General features: G+C 45.4%; 1 protein-coding gene and 1 long non-coding RNA gene across 3 annotated transcripts in view; one reads left to right on the top strand and one right to left on the bottom strand.

Annotated features, from left to right (window-relative positions):
* Window positions 1–16,071, bottom strand: part of LOC144755388 (uncharacterized) — a 71,616-nt gene extending 55,545 nt beyond the window's left edge. Inside the window, exons 1-2 of the long non-coding RNA XR_013594887.1 lie at window positions 15,911–16,071; window positions 15,110–15,274 (exon numbers count right to left, since the gene is read on the bottom strand). This is a non-coding gene — a long non-coding RNA (uncharacterized LOC144755388). The remainder of the gene's footprint in view (window positions 1–15,109; window positions 15,275–15,910) is intronic.
* BAK1 (BCL2 antagonist/killer 1) overlaps window positions 1–18,183 on the top strand; it is a 261,213-nt gene that overhangs the window by 65,525 nt on the left and 177,505 nt on the right. For both annotated transcript variants that reach the window (XM_078644234.1, XM_078644236.1), the window contains exon 2: window positions 8,827–8,956. In XM_078644234.1, coding sequence (XP_078500360.1) covers window positions 8,860–8,956 — 97 coding nt within the window. In that variant the 5' untranslated portion in view covers window positions 8,827–8,859. The remainder of the gene's footprint in view (window positions 1–8,826; window positions 8,957–18,183) is intronic.

Here is an 18,183-nt window from a genome sequence, read left to right as displayed (position 1 = left end):
AATCTAATATATCAATCAATCAATCAATCAATGACACTTGTAAAGCGCGCTACATACCCGTAGGGTCTCAAGGCGCTGGGGGGGGGGGAGGTATTTTTCAATCCTTCACTAAATCCCACCACTCACATAAAATATCCCTAATCACATGCATCACATGCACCACACATAGTCATTACTATAAGTGCTACCGCGTAGTCGTAGGTCGTAGCACGTCGCATCCCGTAGAGGGGTGCGAAGACCCCTATGATGAAGCATGACACCAAGGGGCCTTTTGGTGTCTGAGGGGTATTTTATAAAACACTAAGTGCTCCCATACCACTGTGGTGAACACTTCCCTGACACCCCCAGTAGGATTCCTTTTGTTTATACGACTAAGTTTGTGGAGTAAGAATCCTGCTCTTTAACTTTACCTCCCCTCTCCTGTTTATTTGTACGAATCTTGTGTCCTGGCAGGCACCACTCCAGGCGCTTCCACTCCCTCATGACTACCCTGACATAGATTACGTGGTGTCCTTGCCTGTCGCCAGTTTTGTTAAATGTGCCATTGAGTAATGGTGGGCGTACACCCATGACTTTTTGTTGCCACGAAAGCCCACTTCACAAACTTTTCTACTGCTCTAATTGTTGAGGATGGTAGCCCATTCAGTTGTTGTACAGTGTGCACATATCTCTTGCACCTCATTGTGGATTCTGTGCTAAGGCATGGTCAGTAAAGTACGACTGGTTGTCCGGCCAGCTGCCAGAGTTCCTCCGGTAATTTTGTTATCTGACTAAAGTGTTATCTTCACGTTCTTCAAGCATTCCTCCCAAAACTGTCAGGGCTACACTATGGGAAAGAGCTAGAGGAATGTTATGTTTTCAGTGAGACCGGTTCGGGCCCATTCCTTTGGCCACTGCTTGGTGCACCATCCTCTACCCGGGATCGCCCCAAACCCATGGCTGCCGACTGCATCTGTGAAAAGCTTTAGCTGTTTCTCTGTTACCTAGCCTTCCTTCCAGATCAGTGTACTGTTGAAGCCTGTTGTGGACATCCCCCATGCTAGGTTCTGCTTCACCCTGCCCCCTAGCCTAACATGGTGGTGCTTCTTTTTGAGGCCTGTGGTGAGCTGGCTGTGGTGCCTGACGAACACTTGCATTGAAGGTATCTCCTCCGCCGCAAAATTCACCTTCCCCACTAGACTGAATTTCTCCCAAAGTTGCTTTTTCTTTCTTTATCAAGGTTTCAGTGTCCCTCCTGAAAGCCACTACTTTTTCCTCAGGGATCCGGAAGGTGCCTGCTAATGAGCCTATCTCTATTCCCAGGAACACCAATTTTGTGGTCGGGCCCACTGTTTTGTCAGCTGCTAAAGGTACCCCTAAGTCACCAGCCAAACGTGTGAATGCTGCTAGTGAACTGCTGCATTTATCTGACCTAGGCCTCTCTACAAAGAAGAAATCATCCAAGTAGTGTATTTATCCCCGTGGGGTATTGCCTGTGTAGTTCCCACTCCAGAACGGTACTGAAACGCTCGAATTAGGTTTAAGATAATGAACAACCCATGGGCATGGCTTTGTCAAAATAGGGTTGCAGCTCAAACTGGAAGTTTAACAGGTGATAGTTGTGTAGGTGTCCTGGGAGTAGGCTGAAGGCTTACTCTTTCAGTCTTTGCCATCTCAGCCCCTGCCTGCTGCTATAACTAAGTCTATAGCCTTGCGCTCCGTTCTGGGTAGATCATCATTCACTGACTTACACTACGGAAATTACAGGTTGTGTATCAGTCTGTACCGCCGCGGTTCCTTCTTGCATACCATGCCCAGTGGGGATCTTGCTCCAACAGTAACTGGAGGAGGCCCTCTATTCACTCCAGCATCAATACTTTCTGAATTATTTTCTCACATACCACCGTTGGGTGCTTGTTGGCTGATTTCAGGTTTTTAACTATGCCTGTGCAGATCTCCCCCACAAAGGGTATCCTCAAACTGTGCTCAAACCCATCCATTAGTAGTTTTCCATCCTCCTTACTATAGTAGCCGTTGAGTAGTTTCCTGAGCTTGGGCGTAATTATGGGGGACCTTGCTAGTTTGTTTTTGGCCCAATTTCCCACTCCCCAAGCCCTCCCGGGGGGGGGGGGGCTCACCGTCACTTTCTATATGTTTCTTTCTTTTCACTGTGGCCCTTTCTCCTGCTGCACTCTGAGGCTGGGTGAACCAACCTGCAGCTGGCACATACATGCCTGAATTTTCTTGCCGGACAACAGCTGCATTAATTGTTTTCGTACCTCCTGCATATTGCTGTGTTCTCTTTACTCTGGGCCATCCATTTCCAACTTGGGTATGTTTTGGACCTTAAAACGCTCCTGTTCTTTTCTTCTTTTCCCCTGAAGGCTGGCTGCCAAAATAAGTGCCCTCCCTATAAACCCATTCTTTTGCCTCCCTAGCTAACATACTTTTTTGCATATACCTGAAACATTCTCTTCATCTCAGGACATGTCTGTGTACATTTACATCTCAGTCTAAAACCCTTGCCATATTCGAGCCTGCTGTCACCCATGAGCTGTATGTCTGCTTCGTGGATTTTGGCTTCATATTCATATTCATACTGCCTTGAATCCTGGGCGTAATGAGGACATTTCCCAACAATGACGCAAGCCATGTTTCTAAAAGTTTCAATCAAATTGTGAAAGTTTCTCTTCCATTCTCGCCTTTCTCCTCTTTCTTATCAACAGACACTAAGTCTACCCTTTCCATCTGTATCTCTAGAAAGGAGAAGATATTTTTGAATGTCTGATGACATTATTACTCCTTTACTGTTAGTAGAACCATGCTGGCTGGCCCTGTGGCCCTTGTAACCATGGATGGCTGCCTTGGTGATGGTCTGGTATAAACTTCTGTAGGTTGTCCTACCAGCGCCGTATTCTTGACTTTAGGCCCAGTCCCGCTGTGCAGTGAGATTTCTCATCACTCAGTTGGGGAGCTTCCCACTTCGCTCATCGTTCTACCCGCTGCTGGATCTCTTCTAGCTGCCGCGCCATCCCTTTTTTGGTCCCTTAACCTTGCTTCCCAAGTTCCCAGGGTCCACCCTTCTTATGACTATCCCGACTCCGTCTTCTCATGACCATCCCGGCTCTGGTCCCCTGGCTGCTGGATTGGGGGTGATGTTGCTAGAGCCTAGTTGTTATCCTCCCTGGAGCCCCATGTTTTGGACAGTGAAAAGCATTGGTGCAAACGATTTCAAACATTCCTGCACAATTTCACAGATTTGCTCATCATTCGTGCCTTTTTCCCGTGCTGCTCTTGACTGTCCCTTCACCTGTTGCACCGGTCATATGCATCTTGCCCCTCATTTCCGGTGTCTGCTTTCTTCGAGCATTTGCTGGTGGTCCTCTTTCTTTTCTTTGGCTTCTCCCTTAACCCTCCCTCCTCGCTCAGCTCTTCCATCGGGTCAGTCTAGCCGCCATCTCCAGGCCTCGTCTCACCAACCAGGTGGCTGTGTCCCTTTGAGGACGTCCCTGAGCTGCCTCATGAACAAGCCCTTTCCATGCTTTGCCACTGCTGCTTTGGCCACACTCCGCATTTGTTCGATCTGGTTGGCCTGCATATGCTCCTCAATGAACTGATCGTCTAGGGCAACACTGGGTGCACTTCCCAGGCCTCTCCTGCTGTTCCTGCCACCTTTTGCCTCACGTGGCCCATGTGCGGTTTGTTGACAACCATGAGGGTGGAGACCTGGGTTGCGTCACCAAGTAGTCTTTCCCCAACCCATTGGTCGAGTGTGTGCTTTGCTCCGCACACTCTATTGGTTCGTCCTGCTGGTGACAGCGCTGCGTTTGGGGCCTCACAGCCACGGGGAGGAATTATCCAAGTGTAGGTGGGTGGTAGAGGGCATGCAACACTCCGCCTCTCTTAGCTGCCAGAGATCGGCCAATGGGAGTGCAACCCAAAAGAGCTTTCCTCGCCTGGTTACTCAATTTACAGCCCTTCCGTCAACTGCTACTCCTAGCGGTCTAGTTTAAGCAAATGTTCCCACATCTGCTGCATTTCCTTGTGGTTCGTTCTTGCTTATACCGCAAATAGAGCGCTCTTTAGAACAAGAGCCTAGATTAAGGTTGACCATTCTCTATGTATGTTTCAAAAGTCCATTCTGTCAGTACCTTTCTGCCTTTGAGTGAATTACTCTTTCTGTCTCTGAATCTTGAATTGTGGGAGATGTACTTTTCGCTTTATAAACAGAATTATTGATAGGTAAATTTGAAGATAGGGGATGTTTTTCATTGAGGGTTTTTGAGTGGCTACAGATGGACAATGAGAGTGAAACACGAGCTGTCTATGACGTCACTATGTATTGCTCCCAAAATCATCATCTCTCTTCAACTGCTGCGCAGGTGCAGAGGAATAATGGGGAGCCATATAGAATACTGATTCTTGTCTCTGTCCCAAATGTAAACAAGCATTTGCAATGCAATAGGTCTCGCATTAGGAAAGTTTGAGCTATTGGTATTGTAAATGACACATTTTTTGTTTGTTTTGTTTTTGAAAATAGCGAAATTAATAGCTTTGTCATTTACAATGCCAATAATTATAACTTTTGCAAATGGGACACCTATAGCATTTGTAATGCAATATGTGTTGTATTTACATGACTTACATGTATTGACATTACAAATAACAATGGCTTTTAATTTTTTTTAGTAATTAATACTTAAATAAAAGTTATTGTAATTTATAATGGCAATAGCTTAAACTTTTGTAAATAACTTTTGAGACGATTATGTTCAGTGAATTTATTGTGACGAAAATCCAAGAACAGAAGTGAAATATTAACATCTTTTTGTTACATTTGTAATAAAGCTTGAAACATTGAGAGAACATATTTAAACCAGGTGTTGTTGAATGGTTGCACAGATTGATGATGTGGTGGCGCTGAGTGATGGTGTGATGGCGAACGAGTGATGCTGTGGCGTTCAGTGATGCTGTGGTAGCGCATAGTGATGTTGTGGTGCCCCTAAGTGATGCTGTGGTGGTGCTGAGTGATGCTGTATGCTATGCTATGTTTTGTTTTGCTATCCCATCCTATGCTGTTTTGTTATGCTATACTATGTTTTGTTATGCTATGTTTTGCTATGCTATGTTTTGTTTTGCTATGCTATGTTTTGTTATGCTATGCTATGTTTTGCTATCCTATGCTTTGAATTGTTATGCTATGCTATGCTGTGTTTTGTTATGCTATGCTGTTTTGTCATGCTATGTTTTGCTATGCTTTGTTATGCTGTGCTATGCTTTGTTATGCTATGCTATGTTTTGTTGTGTTTTATTACGCTATGCTTTGTTTTGCTATGCTATGTTTTATTATGCTATGCTGTGCTATATGTTGTTGTGTTTGGTAGGCTATGTTTTGCTATGCTATTATATGTTTTGCTATGCTATGTTTTATTGTGTTTTGTTAAGCTATGCTATGTTTTGTTATGCTATGTGTTTTCTTATGCTATGTTTAGTTTTGCTATCCTATGCTTTGTTATGCTATGCTATGTTGTTTTGTTATGCCATGCTATGTTTTGTTGTGTTTTGTTATGCTATGCTATATGCTATGCTAAGCTTTGTTTTGTTATGCTAAGCTTTGTTTTGTTATGCTTTGCTATGCTATGTTTTGTTATGCTATGCTTTGTTGTGTGTTGTTATGCTATGTTTTGTTGTGTTTTGCTATGTTTTGTAATGTTATGCTATGCTTTGTTTTGTTCTGCTATGTTTTGTTGTGTTATGCTATGCCATGTTTTGTTATACTATGCTATGTTTTGTTCTGCTATGTTTTGTTGTGTTATGCTATGCCATGTTTTGTTATACTATGCTATGTTTTGTTATACTATGCTATGTTTTGTTTTGCTATGCTATGTTTTGTTTTGCTATGCTTTATGTTGTTATGCCTTGTTTTGTTGTGTTTTGCTATGTTTTGTGTTTTGTTATGCTATGCTTTGTTGTATTTTGCTATGTTTTGTTATGCTATGTTTTGTTTTGCTATCCTATGCTTTGTTTTGCTATCCTATGCTTTGTTTTGCTATCCTATGCTTTGTTTTGCTATCCTATGCTTTGTTGTGTTATGCTATGCTATGTTTTGCTATCCTATGCTTTTTTTTGTTATGCTATGCTGTGCTGTGTTTTGCTATGTTTTGTTATGTTATGCTATGCTGGTGAGGGAGGGTGAGGGTGAGTGAGGGTTAGGGGGTGAGGGGGTGTGAGGGTGAGGGTGAGGGGGTTTGAGGGTGAGGGTGTGTGAGGGTGAGGTTGTGAGAGGGTGTGAGGGGGTGTGAGGGGGTGAGGGGGTGTGAGGGTGAGTGATGGTGAGAGGGTTGTGAGGGTGAGGGGTGTGAGGGTGAGGGTAAGTGAGGGTGAGAGGGTGTGTGAGGATGAGGAGGTGTGAGGATGAGGGTCCCAAGTAAATGGTGGCAGGGCAGACATAAGACCGAGAGAAACACAAATGTTAAGATAACAGTGCTCGAAGGTGTTGTGAGAAGGTGGAAATGGGATTAAAGGAGACAGGATGAAAAGTTAAGTAGGAAAGAGGCCAGAAAGGAGACACAAAGGAGTGGAGTGTGTGGCGGAAACCGGGAAAAGCAGAAAAGAATGAAGATGGATCAGAGAGGGTGCAAGTAGGGTCACATGCGGGAGAAGGAAGACTCGTTAGGAGAGTGTGATGAGGTTGATGCTAGAGAGAACAAACAAGAGGACACGAGTGTGCCGAAAAAAGAGCGTAAATTAGACATGATGGTAGAGTGGTCAAGTGAGGGTGGTAGAGTGGTAGAGTGATGGCGGTAGAGTGAGGGCGGTAGAGTGGTAGAGTTAGGGTGTGAGGGCGGTAGCGTGAGGGCGGAAGAGTGAGGGCGGTAAAATGGTAGAGTGAGGGCGGTAGAGTGAGGGCGGTAGAGTGAGGGCGGTAGAGTGAGGGCGGTAGAGTGAGGGCGGTAGCGTGAGGGCGGTAGCGTGAGGGCGGTAGCGTGAGGGCGGTAGAATGAGGGCGGTAGCGTGAGGGCGGTAGCGTGAGGGCGGTAGAGTGGTAGCGTGAGGGCGGTAGAGTGGTAGCGTGAGGGCGGTAGAGTGGTAGCGTGAGGGCGGTAGAGTGGTAGCGTGAGGGCGGTAGAGTGGTAGAGTTAGGGAGGTAGAGTGGTAGCGTGAGGGCGGTAGCGTGAGGGCGGTAGAGTGGTAGCGTGAGGGCGGTAGAGTGGTAGCGTGAGGGCGGTAGAGTGGTAGCGTGAGGGCGGTAGAGTTAGGGCGGTAGAGTGGTAGAGTTAGGGAGGTAGCGTGAGGGCGGTAGAGTGGTAGAGTTAGGGAGGTAGCGTGAGGGCGGTAGAGTGGTAGAGTTAGGGAGGTAGCGTGAGGGCGGTAGAGTGGTAGAGTTAGGGAGGTAGCGTGAGGGCGGTAGAGTGGTAGAGTTAGGGAGGTAGCGTGAGGGCAGTAGAGTGGTAGAGTTAGGGAGGTAGCGTGAGGGCGGTAGAGTGGTAGAGTTAGGGAGGTAGCGTGAGGGCGGTAGAGTGGTAGCGTGAGGGCGGTAGCGTGGTAGCGTGAGGGCGGTAGAGTGGTAGCATGAGGGCGGTAGAGTGGTAGAGTGAGGGCAGTAGAGTGGTAGCATGAGGGCGTTAGAGTGGTAGCATGAGGGCGTTAGAGTGGTAGAGTTAGGGAGGTAGCGTGAGGGCGGTAGAGTGGTAGAGTTAGGGAGGTAGCGTGAGGGCGGTAGAGTGGTAGAGTTAGGGAGGTAGCGTGAGGGTGGTAGAGTGGTAGCGTGAGGGTGGTAGAGTGGTAGCGTGAGGGCGGTAGAGTGGTAGCGTGAGGGCGGTAGAGTGAGGGCGGTAGAGTGGTAGAGTTAGGGAGGTAGCGTGAGGGCGGTAGAGTGGTAGAGTTAGGGAGGTAGCGTGAGGGCGGTAGAGTGGTAGCGTGAGGGCGGTAGAGTGGTAGCGTGAGGGCGGTAGAGTGGTAGCGTGAGGGCGGTAGAGTGGTAGAGTTAGGGAGGTAGCGTGAGGGCGGTAGAGTGGTAGAGTTAGGGAGGTAGCGTGAGGGCGGTAGAGTGGTAGAGTTAGGGAGGTAGCGTGAGGGCGGTAGAGTGGTAGAGTTAGGGAGGTAGCGTGAGGGCGGTAGAGTGGTAGAGTTAGGGAGGTAGCGTGAGGGCGGTAGAGCGGTAGCGTGAGGGCGGTAGAGTGAGGCGGTAGAGTGAGGGCCGTAGAGTGCTAATGTTAAACTGTTAAATGTTGTAAGTCGAAGCCTAACCACTGCCCTTCTCACAGAAATAGCATGTTTTACGTAATTTCCAACTCACGTGGATAGCAGGAACAGCAAACCAAACTCTAGAGTGGAAATGCATGATCAGAGTTAAGCATCTATCAAGTGAGGAAGCAATTAAGTGAAGGTGAGAGGGAGGAAGGGGAGGGAAGGGAGAGAGAGAAAGGATGTGAGAACAAATGAGAGAGCATGAAGAGAGGAAGGAGTGACTAAGATGTTACATTACCTCACTAAGGCGGCCCAGTGAGGGCGAAATCAGCCTTCCATGGGCATTGCTTCAGTGAGACCTAAAAAAGGAAAAAAATACCTGGCCACCCATCATCCACCCCATGACCCATTGCGCCATCCTTCCCATCTCGAAGCTGTGCTCTCTGCTCTCCATGGCTTCACTGAAAGCCTCTCTGAGAGTTTTGTCAGAGTAGCCTGGAATTCCTTTATAATGTAGCAACAGTGGGAAGTGCCATTTATACACACTGCTGCTACCGTATAGCACCGAATAGCCAGCTTTCTAATATGGCGTTCACAATAATGGTTTTCAATTTGAGCCATACATAATAATGCGTTCTCTCTTGTCCTGTCTCCTAGGTAATTCTGTGCCTCCCTTCATATCATCCCACAATGGATGGAAGGAACAATCAGCCACCTGATCGCCCCCATCATCCAAGGAGAGAAACAAATGAGCAAAGGCGCCGTACATCAACAACACTCAATACTGGTGAGTACATAAAATCAGCTATGCGAAAACCACGTCAAAAGATTCCAAACCTAAGTGTAATCTACATTTTGTAAATACTACGTTGGGGATTGTATTGAACTATCTTTTAGATATTCCATTGAAACCTGGCTAGCTTTGGCCATGAATAGATATGATGGAGTTGGGAACAAAGTATAAATAATCATTTTGTTTTTTTCTTTCTGTAGAACTGTACCCCCACACATCACCTAGACCACTAAAGGGGTCTTTATTTTCTGGTGATAGCTGAGTAAGACAGCCCTGTTACAGATTTAGAGGGACTGCACACAGGGAGTTGTAAAACATAGTGGGCAATATTGTTTTCTTAATTCAGATTTGACCAGGTGGGTGCTTGTTGAGTTACACTCATTCAGTCCCGACTTGAATTTAAACAAGTTTTTGAATATCTTTCTGCACTGACTGAATATCTCTGGTGTAGAATATTGTGATGGCCTATATAAAGGCTGCTATGGCCTGAAAGAGGTCACTTTTGAAGGTTCGTGTTGCCTACACTTCCTCTGTCTCCTCAGGAGCAGATTATCAACATTTGTTTATAGCAGTTCCCCTTGTTGGCTCCTGTTGACTGCATGACAGTGCTTTCAGATAGGATAGTATACTGATCTCATTTGCACTTTGCCCAAACTTACCTGTATGCCACAGGTTTATGTGTTATGTAAAGAAGTGTTAACCGAGGTGCAAATGATTACAGCCCATTTGGTCCCCGTGTTTAATAAGTCAGCAGGAGACATTTTTTCTTTCCCAGGCCCAGCGGACCAAAAGATTGTTCACTGTGGTTCTAACATGCCAGTCGCCATATCACCCTTCCTTTGGGACCATTTTGTTACAGGGGTAGGATTTGCGAACACAGGTTAGTCTTCCATCAATCCAACCTGAATCGCACCTATGACAACTTATCTGTTCACTACCTAGTAGAGGGAGAAAGGAGTTGTGCCTTCAACTCGCATATTTGAGGTGGTTTGTCTTGGACCTTACTGGAGAGTTGCAGAACAAGATGGATCCCATGTTCAAGGTCCTTTTCAAAGGCAAGTGCAAGGAAGGTTGCTGGTCCTAGAGACAATAAAACACTTTCTTAAATAATTACTTTTAGTAAGCTTTATTAGTCTCAACTTTAAAAGAACAGAAGACCACACAACAATAGTCAAAACGCCAATATAAAAAAAAAAAAGAAGAAACATTTCCATCAACTCTTTAGATTTCACATTGTTCATTCAAATCATTAATTTCCATATCTATGAACCAGGCAAAGTAGCTTGTTAATAGAAGATCACTTTTCTTAAGACCGTTAATACCCGTGGTCTCACATTTTCTCATTAAAACACTAGTTTTAACGATTGTTTGCAGCCCTTCATCGAGGGCAGTTCCTAGACGTATTATATGCCTAAGTGATTTATAGCCGTAATCTACAACATAAAGTTATTTATTTATTTATTTATTTATTTATGAAGCTTATAGAGCGCGCGGCTACCTCCAGCGGGGGTGTCCCGGCGCTAAGATTACAGGTAATCACACGAGAGGAAAGCCCGGTACATGTCCAGCCGAATGGCAAACCAAGGGCTACAGGTATATGATTAGCGTTTGGCAAACAGCCAGGTTTTTAATTTGCGACGGAAGACTTGCTCAGACTCGATAAACCTAAGATCTAGAGGAAGGCTATTCCAGAGCTTAGCGGCTGTGACGGTGAAGGTTCTGCCGCCACTTCGGGAGAGCCTGAATCTGGGGACGTTCAGCAGACGTAGGCTGTTAGATCTCAGGTGTCTTACTGAGGATGATAATTTGAGCCTTTTTCTCAGATAGACCGGGCCGGTTCCATTAATTGCCCGAAAGGCAAGGACCAGAACTTTGAAGTCAATGCGACGGGCAATGGGAAGCCAATGTAGCTCATCTCGGTATGCTCTGACCGAGTTGCGGGCAGGAATGTTTCCAATGAGCCTTGCTGCCGCGTTCTGAATGATTTGTAGTCGGTCTATAAGATATTGGGGGGCACCGGCATATAGGCTATTGGCATAATCAAGATGTGCCGTAATAAGTGCGTGGACCACCGTTTTACGGGAAATCTGGGGGAGGAAGGGAAAAATCTTCCTGATCATACGCAGCTTATTAAAGCAGGCCGCTGTAACCTTATTGACCTGGGTTTTACCGGACAAGGTGTTGTCAAATACAAAACCAAGGTTGCGAGCAGACTTCGCTGGTATGGGAGGAGGATTGAGGACGGTAGGCCACCATAAGGTTGCGGGGGGAGTAAATTTCTGACTAAAAAAGAGGACCTCAGTTTTGTCAGTGTTTAAGGCAAGATGATTAGCAGCCATCCATGAGCAAATGTTGCCAAGGCAGTTTCGAAAGTTGGAGAAGAGGGAGTCAGAGTGGTCTCTAAATGAAAAAACAAGCTGAGTATCATCAGCATAAGAGACCACGCTGACACCCCACGACTCAACTACCTTGGCAAGCGGGGCCAGATAAACATTAAACAATAGAGGGCTCAAGGCGGAGCCCTGAGGCACACCACACAAGAGGGGTTTATCTTCTGATTCAAATGGGTGCAGCAGTACCCTTTGGGACCGACTGGCCAGAAAGGATTTGATCCATGCCAAGGCATTGCCACCAATCCCCAGCTGTTGTAGCCGGGCTGTGAGAATACCATGGGATACAGTGTCAAATGCAGCGGATAGGTCGAGGAGAACCAACATGGCCTCCTCGCCCCTATCCACTGATTCCCTGATAATCTCGGACACTTCCAACAGCGCGGTCTCGGTGCTGTAGCCGGTTCTAAAACCGGACTGCGAGTCGTGCAGCAGCTTATTTATATCTAGGTACTGAGCCAGTTGTTTCTGAACCACTTTCTCCAGCACCTTGGCAGGTTTAGGCAGAAGCGAAATAGGACGATAGTTGCAAAATTGTGAGGGGTCAGCATCAGGTTTCTTCAGAATAGGAAGTAGCCTAGCATGTTTCCAAACTGAGGGAAATTGGCCTTGGGTCAAAGAAGAATTCCAGATGGAGAGGAGAGGATTAATTAAAACAGGGGCAAGATTGCCCATTACTTTAGCAGGGACTGGGTCTAAAGGCGAGCCAGACTTGACTTTATAGAGTAGCGACAGAGCAGAATCGTGAGTAAGTTCACAGAAAGAGTTAAAAAAGCAATGAGCGGGCTGTAGAACAACAGATGGTGAGTTGGGAGAAACAGAGTCAAAGGAGGAAGAAAGTTTGACGATTTTATCCTGAAAGAAGTCAGAAAGTCCATTGCACAGGTCTTGAGTGGGGACGCATTGGGTTTTCATGGCCGGAGGGTTCAAAAAATCTTTCACAATGGTGAAGAGAGTTTTGGAGGAATTCTGCGCCCGATGGATTAGATTTGAAAAATAAGCTCTCATAGCAGTGCGTTTAAGTTTTTGAAATTTATTTAGGGCAGATTTATAGGCCAATTTGGCCAATGGGTCGTAGTCCTGGCGCCATTTGCGTTCCATCTGTTTGCACTTACTCTTTTCTTCCCGCAACATGGGGGAAAACCAAGGAGCAGAGGGGCGAGATCTGGCGGATGCCAGAGGGACAAGAGGGGCAATGGAATCCAGAGCAGAGGTAAGGGTGGCATTATATCTTACCGTTTCCTTGTCAAGATCTTCCGCCTGATTAAAATGAAACTGAAAACGGGAGTCAATGGACTCACAGGTGACATTGGTCCATTTGCGACCGCTGTCTCTGTTGAGGGAAGAGGGAGGTAGAAGAGGTGGAATGGTAATCACAAAGGGAAGAAGAAAATGATCTGACCAGGTAAGGGGGACGGTAGGAAGGGTAGAAATACCAGGATGGTTTGTGAAAATAAGATCAAGTGTGTGACCTGCTTTGTGGGTGGGGCCTTTGACTAATTGGGACAGGGTAAGTCCCTGTAGGGTTTCCAGAAATAAGGATGCTTGAACACAAGAAGGATTATCAATATGGAGATTAAAATCTCCCAACACTGTGAAGTGGGAGTGTTTAAGTGAGAAATCCGCAATTAAGTGCGTCAAGGCATTAAGAGAAGCTGCAGTGGCAGAGGGAGGATTGTATACCAAGATACCAGAAAAGATGGTACAAGCGGAGTCCTTAATCGTAAGATGCATGGCTTCTATGAGACCTGTATTAGCAATTTTTGTACTGCTAAGTATAAAGTGGTATTTCGCTATTACCGCAAGGCCCCCACCAGATTTAGAGCTACTACTTACTACTTACTACAAGACTATAATCTGACTATACTGACTATAATCTGCAACAAAAAGATGTGGTCTTTGATTCGCAACAAAAAGATGTGGTCTTTGATTCGCCCTGAATCCTGCCCTTAATTGGAGCTAATGAACCTAAGATGTATAAACTGGTATTTCGTAACCACGGCTAATGGGAGAGTAACACATTTTTGAGCTGTATCAGTTTAGGTCAATGCAGGCTTTCTTCCTGGTGCTAACTGCTTCAAGGTTCCCATTATAAGAACGTTTATAAATGGGGCTCTTTAGTAATCACTTAAATTGCATTTGAGTTAGAGGCATAGGCCATACTGACTAATTGAAAATCCCTCTAAATATCGACCCCAAGATTTGGCAGCCAAGGTGCATTTTTTTAATTTCTAGCCAAACCAGTTGTCTTGATGAACCTTGAGAGGCCGATCTTACCATAAGACTTTAGCTAACCACAAATCTAGCTGTAAGGACTGATTCTCGTTCCATAACAATCCAAATTCAAGGTGAATTTGTACGTGTTCTGTCACATTCAAAAGCCTAAACAGTAACTGTATGTAAAACATTACCATTAACTTTCCCAAAAACACAATCGAGAGTGGACATCTGTTTGTCAGATATACATTTATAAATGGGGCTCTTTCGTAATCACTTAATTGCATTTGAGTTAGAGGCATAGGCCAGAACTAGAATAAACTTGGACAAAACGTACTACTGTCTGGTGAGTTGCTTGCATGCAAACATTCACATGCCCTAAAAAGGCTTCCGGTAACATAGTGCTGCTGGGCAAATATTCACCGATTTTTGGTGTTTTCCTGTACTATAGAAAGACTGTAGTGTAGGCTAAGCTTTGGGGCAGCTTTGGGCTACTTCTGTTAAAGGATTCAGGATTAGATTTGTACAGCAAACTGGAACAACTGATTTCCCTCAGCTCCGTGTCTGTCGGTCCTTCCATACCCCTACTATTTCAGGAAAGCAGAGATGACCCATTAAAGACTTATGTGGGTGGCTCCTGCCCATGCCTGCTTTGCAGGGCAGTTTGGGATATAGTCTAACAATATTCAAGCTATGCAGCTAAAATTATGTAATGGGTTACCTTTACTATTTAGCCGACCCATCCAGTCTTTTTAACTTCGTGTAATACATGCAGTATTGTCACTGTTTTAAGCAGTCACCTCTGTCCGGGTTAATATTGGTGGATTACTTGTATGCATAATTAGGGATGGGGCGAGATGCCTCCGTTCGGGATCTCAGCACGGATGAGGCATATACCAGAATTCCAGGCCCTGGGAACAAATTCTGTACAGTCAAGTGCTGTGTGTATTGCGTTTTCCAACTGATAATTTAGTGAGTTCTTTCTTTGAGGCTAGGTGATCCATTCGTGTAATTGATTATATTATGCTCTTTGCTACCTTAGAAGTTTTGCTACTGTGTAAAATGTCCTCAAGATGGAATATGAATAATTTTCTGCTGTATTTAGATTTTCTTTTTATGGAAATAATACAATGCCAACCAGAGGCTTGCTTAAACCTCTATTTAAATCAATTTCTAATAAACACAAAGAGAGTACTTTGGTATGATATTGTACCATAACAGATAGCTTCTTAAGTAGTTAGTGCATCACTTTCCTCAGTCCTACATTGACTTGACACTGAAATGTATGATTCTTGGGCGGGGAGTGTGGAGCCTGGTGCCAAAGAGCATGGCAGTACACTGATACATCTTCGAGCATCCCATGCCAGAGACGACATATATTGTCCCAAGAACGCGTTCAGTGAAAACTGGAACAACCGAATCAAGGCAATACCTGGAAGTAGAGGATCCTGAACCGCGGATTAAATCCAGTGGGTAACCCGCTTTCTCTACCATACCTGGCCATGCTACCATATGCCAGGGGTACAATATAAGGACTTACCTTTCCTGCAGCTGGAGGAAGGAATGTGAACTAGCAAGCCTGGTGAACAGGGACAGGGGCTTGTGGCTTCACACCTGAACAGGTGGATGGCAGGGGGTGCTATTGTATGAGGCGGCGTTGGTCTGGAGCAGCAGCAGCCCAGGTAAAACCGGCTGTGACAGGGTCCTGCAGAGACACATCACCAACAGAAGAGATTTATTGGTGTGAATAAACATAGACAGAGGACTGTGGGAGGGATGGGAGGAAATAGAAGCTAGGCGGCTTTGATGGTCTGTTAATTGTGTTGTTTATTAAAGAAGATAAGGATAACTGTGATGTCTTCTTAAGGGTTTAGAGTCCTTGGGCTGGTGTATTCAGAGTCTTCGTCCTCTTCTTGGTGTGTTGGTTTATCCGGTGTCTACCGACCCCCCAGGACGCTCAAAGAAAAAGAACAAGGAGGACGGTAAGTACTCAGCTCATGGGACTCTTTGGATAAGTCAAAAAGGGGAAAACCCTTCACCACACCCGGTGCCGTGTCCAAGGGTCTCAGGTTTGTGGGAGGTTCACTCGAAGTCTGAACTCCTTCCTAAGGTGATGACAAGTGTATTGCTTAACCTGATTTCTTAGTGTGATAGAGGTCAAAGAAGGAGTGTTGGAAGGTAGTGCTCAGGGAGCTATTTCAGGGACAACAAAGAAACGTTAAGTAACGGTGCTGGGAGCGCTATACACAGTGCCCTGTTTTACCCTCCCTACCTCCTCTCAAAACGACCCTCCCGCGTCCTCACTTTTGCTCAGCTGTGCCCCGTGTGCCGAGTCACTCACCGTCCAAGCCGTAACTCTCTTGATTAACGGCGGCGGTTGCGCCCTCCTGGGGGTAGACGGGATCCACCAGTCTTCCAACCACTCCTCCGCGTCTCCGACGTCTTCAGTGGGTTCCTCCGTTGCGGCGTCTCGTCTCTCCTGCTGCTCGGTCTTCTCGGCTCTTCTTGGCGTCCTCTTCCGGCTTCAGTGACGTCACACCGCTCTGTGGCTGGATTCCCCTTTTCAGTTTGTCGCGATTGGTCCGCTTTGTGAACTCCGCCTCCTGTTTCCTGAAACAGAGAGGTCCCGGCCCAAGAGTTACTCGGGTTGTTGTATGACAGTTCCCTGACAGTTCCCTGTCCCACGTGATTGCCTCCGTGTATCTAGGTACGAGCTCTGCACTTCTGGAGTACCCACTGTGTCCCCTCTGACAAGGACTTTACCCGGCAACCATCTTACTTAGCAAACAGTCAGTTATGCTACCCAATATCAAGGGGGTACCTTTTCACTGTCGACACCAGATAACGGACAATAATTTGTCACTGACTTCTAAGAGCTGCTCTTCTGAGATTCCCTTTAAGGGATTTGGCTACAAATATTAACATATCTCTGTCTGGTGGTATGTCACGCAATATAACTCTAACAAGCAACTGCCTATGCCCAAAGTGAAACTCTTCAGAAAACTGCTCCTCTTGGAAGCAGTGGCAAATAGAAACGAGCACAAATAAGATTGTGTAACAACGGCAGGTTAGGCTGCAACGTCCACCAACTCAATTGCAATGCTGCTTAAGGAACTTGCTGATATTAAACTGTCAATCGGTTCGGTGAACCCTGCATTGACTTCAAATACCCTAGTAGTGCAATTGTTAAGAAAACACAATATTCCACCAAAGATTAGACACTGAAATTAAGGGGGGAAAAATTGAGAACATACCAAAATGGAGCCTATACTTGTGGTCACTACATAGGAAGGGTACTGAGTACGAAGAGAAAAGCAGAAGGGACAACATTTGGATAATTGGTATACCTGAGAACGTAAAACAAAATTATATGATAACCTTTCTTAAAGACTTCTTACAACAAGCTTGAAAGGTTGCCTTTGAGCCCCCACTGGAATTTAATAGGGTGCACAGATTATTATACAGAAACAGATACGCCACCCCAAAGAGTAGGCATATGTTTGTATATTTTGTCCATCACCAACAAGGACAAGAAGATCTTGCAGCAGCAAAGAAAAAATGGTCTTGCACATCCAAAATCATATCATTTTCTTCTGAATGGTTTATGGGCAAGATCCCAATGCTAAAAGACGATCATTTTAACGCTCAGTCCCAGCCTTCACAATCTTGACATTTGATGTGGACGACTAGACTTGGCAATCATAATTATCACGGTGGATAGACAAGCAAAAAAAATATGACAAATATGAAGGTCTGAGGAAATTCCTGGGTGCCATAAAACCAATGGCGGTGCAACTTTTACTGCAGGGGCGCAACAGACATTATACCCACCAGAAGACTGTGAAACCCACACAAAGGGAGACTAAAAAGAAAAAAAGGCTTGAGAAAGTGACATAAATATGGGAGAAATACTCGAGGCCCAAACACATGAAATGTACTACGTGGAGAGAAAGTGCAGCTTCCCACTGGATTTTTGGATTATTCCAAGCCTCCTCTGAAGCACTACTGGTGATGTTATTTTATGATAAAGTTAATGAGGCTCATGGGCAGATTAATAAGTTGGTTGTGATACAGGATTCGGAGAATTAACTTCCGATGGTACTCTACACTACTCACCTCCACTGCCCACAGTTGACACTCGCTCATAAATATATACTAAGCCATACAAAAGTGATGATCATGGATTTAGAATACAACTATAACATCCCAAAAATGTGGGAGGAAGGCTTGGGTCAAAGGAACCGAACCGCTAATAGACCGCTTTCTGCACGTAAATAGTTTCACCTAATCACTCATAAGGTGACTCCAAGGAGCACACTGACACTCGTAGAGTTGTATTACAGAAATGAAGGAGGAAGGGGGGCGGGGAACCTTGCTTAAGTCCAAGGGACCTGGGTTGTGTCTGTGCTAGGCACTCACAAACCAAAAGGTACATGTTGCACTTCTCCAAAAGGGGATAAGTACTATAACCCCAACCAGTGATATTTATTATCCTCTGTCTTAAACACTCCAGACACAATAATAGATTTTGAACTATACTCCCATATTACCTAATACTTAAAACATTTAGTAGAGGATTCTTTTCAACGGAAATAGGACCATTTGGATTACCAG

The sequence above is a fragment of the Lissotriton helveticus genome, chromosome 5_1, assembly GCF_964261635.1.
Source record: "Lissotriton helveticus chromosome 5_1, aLisHel1.1, whole genome shotgun sequence".
Lineage (NCBI taxonomy): Eukaryota > Metazoa > Chordata > Amphibia > Caudata > Salamandridae > Lissotriton > Lissotriton helveticus.
The sequence above is the reverse complement of the archived record's forward strand: the minus strand, read 5'-3'. Positions and strand labels throughout refer to the sequence as shown.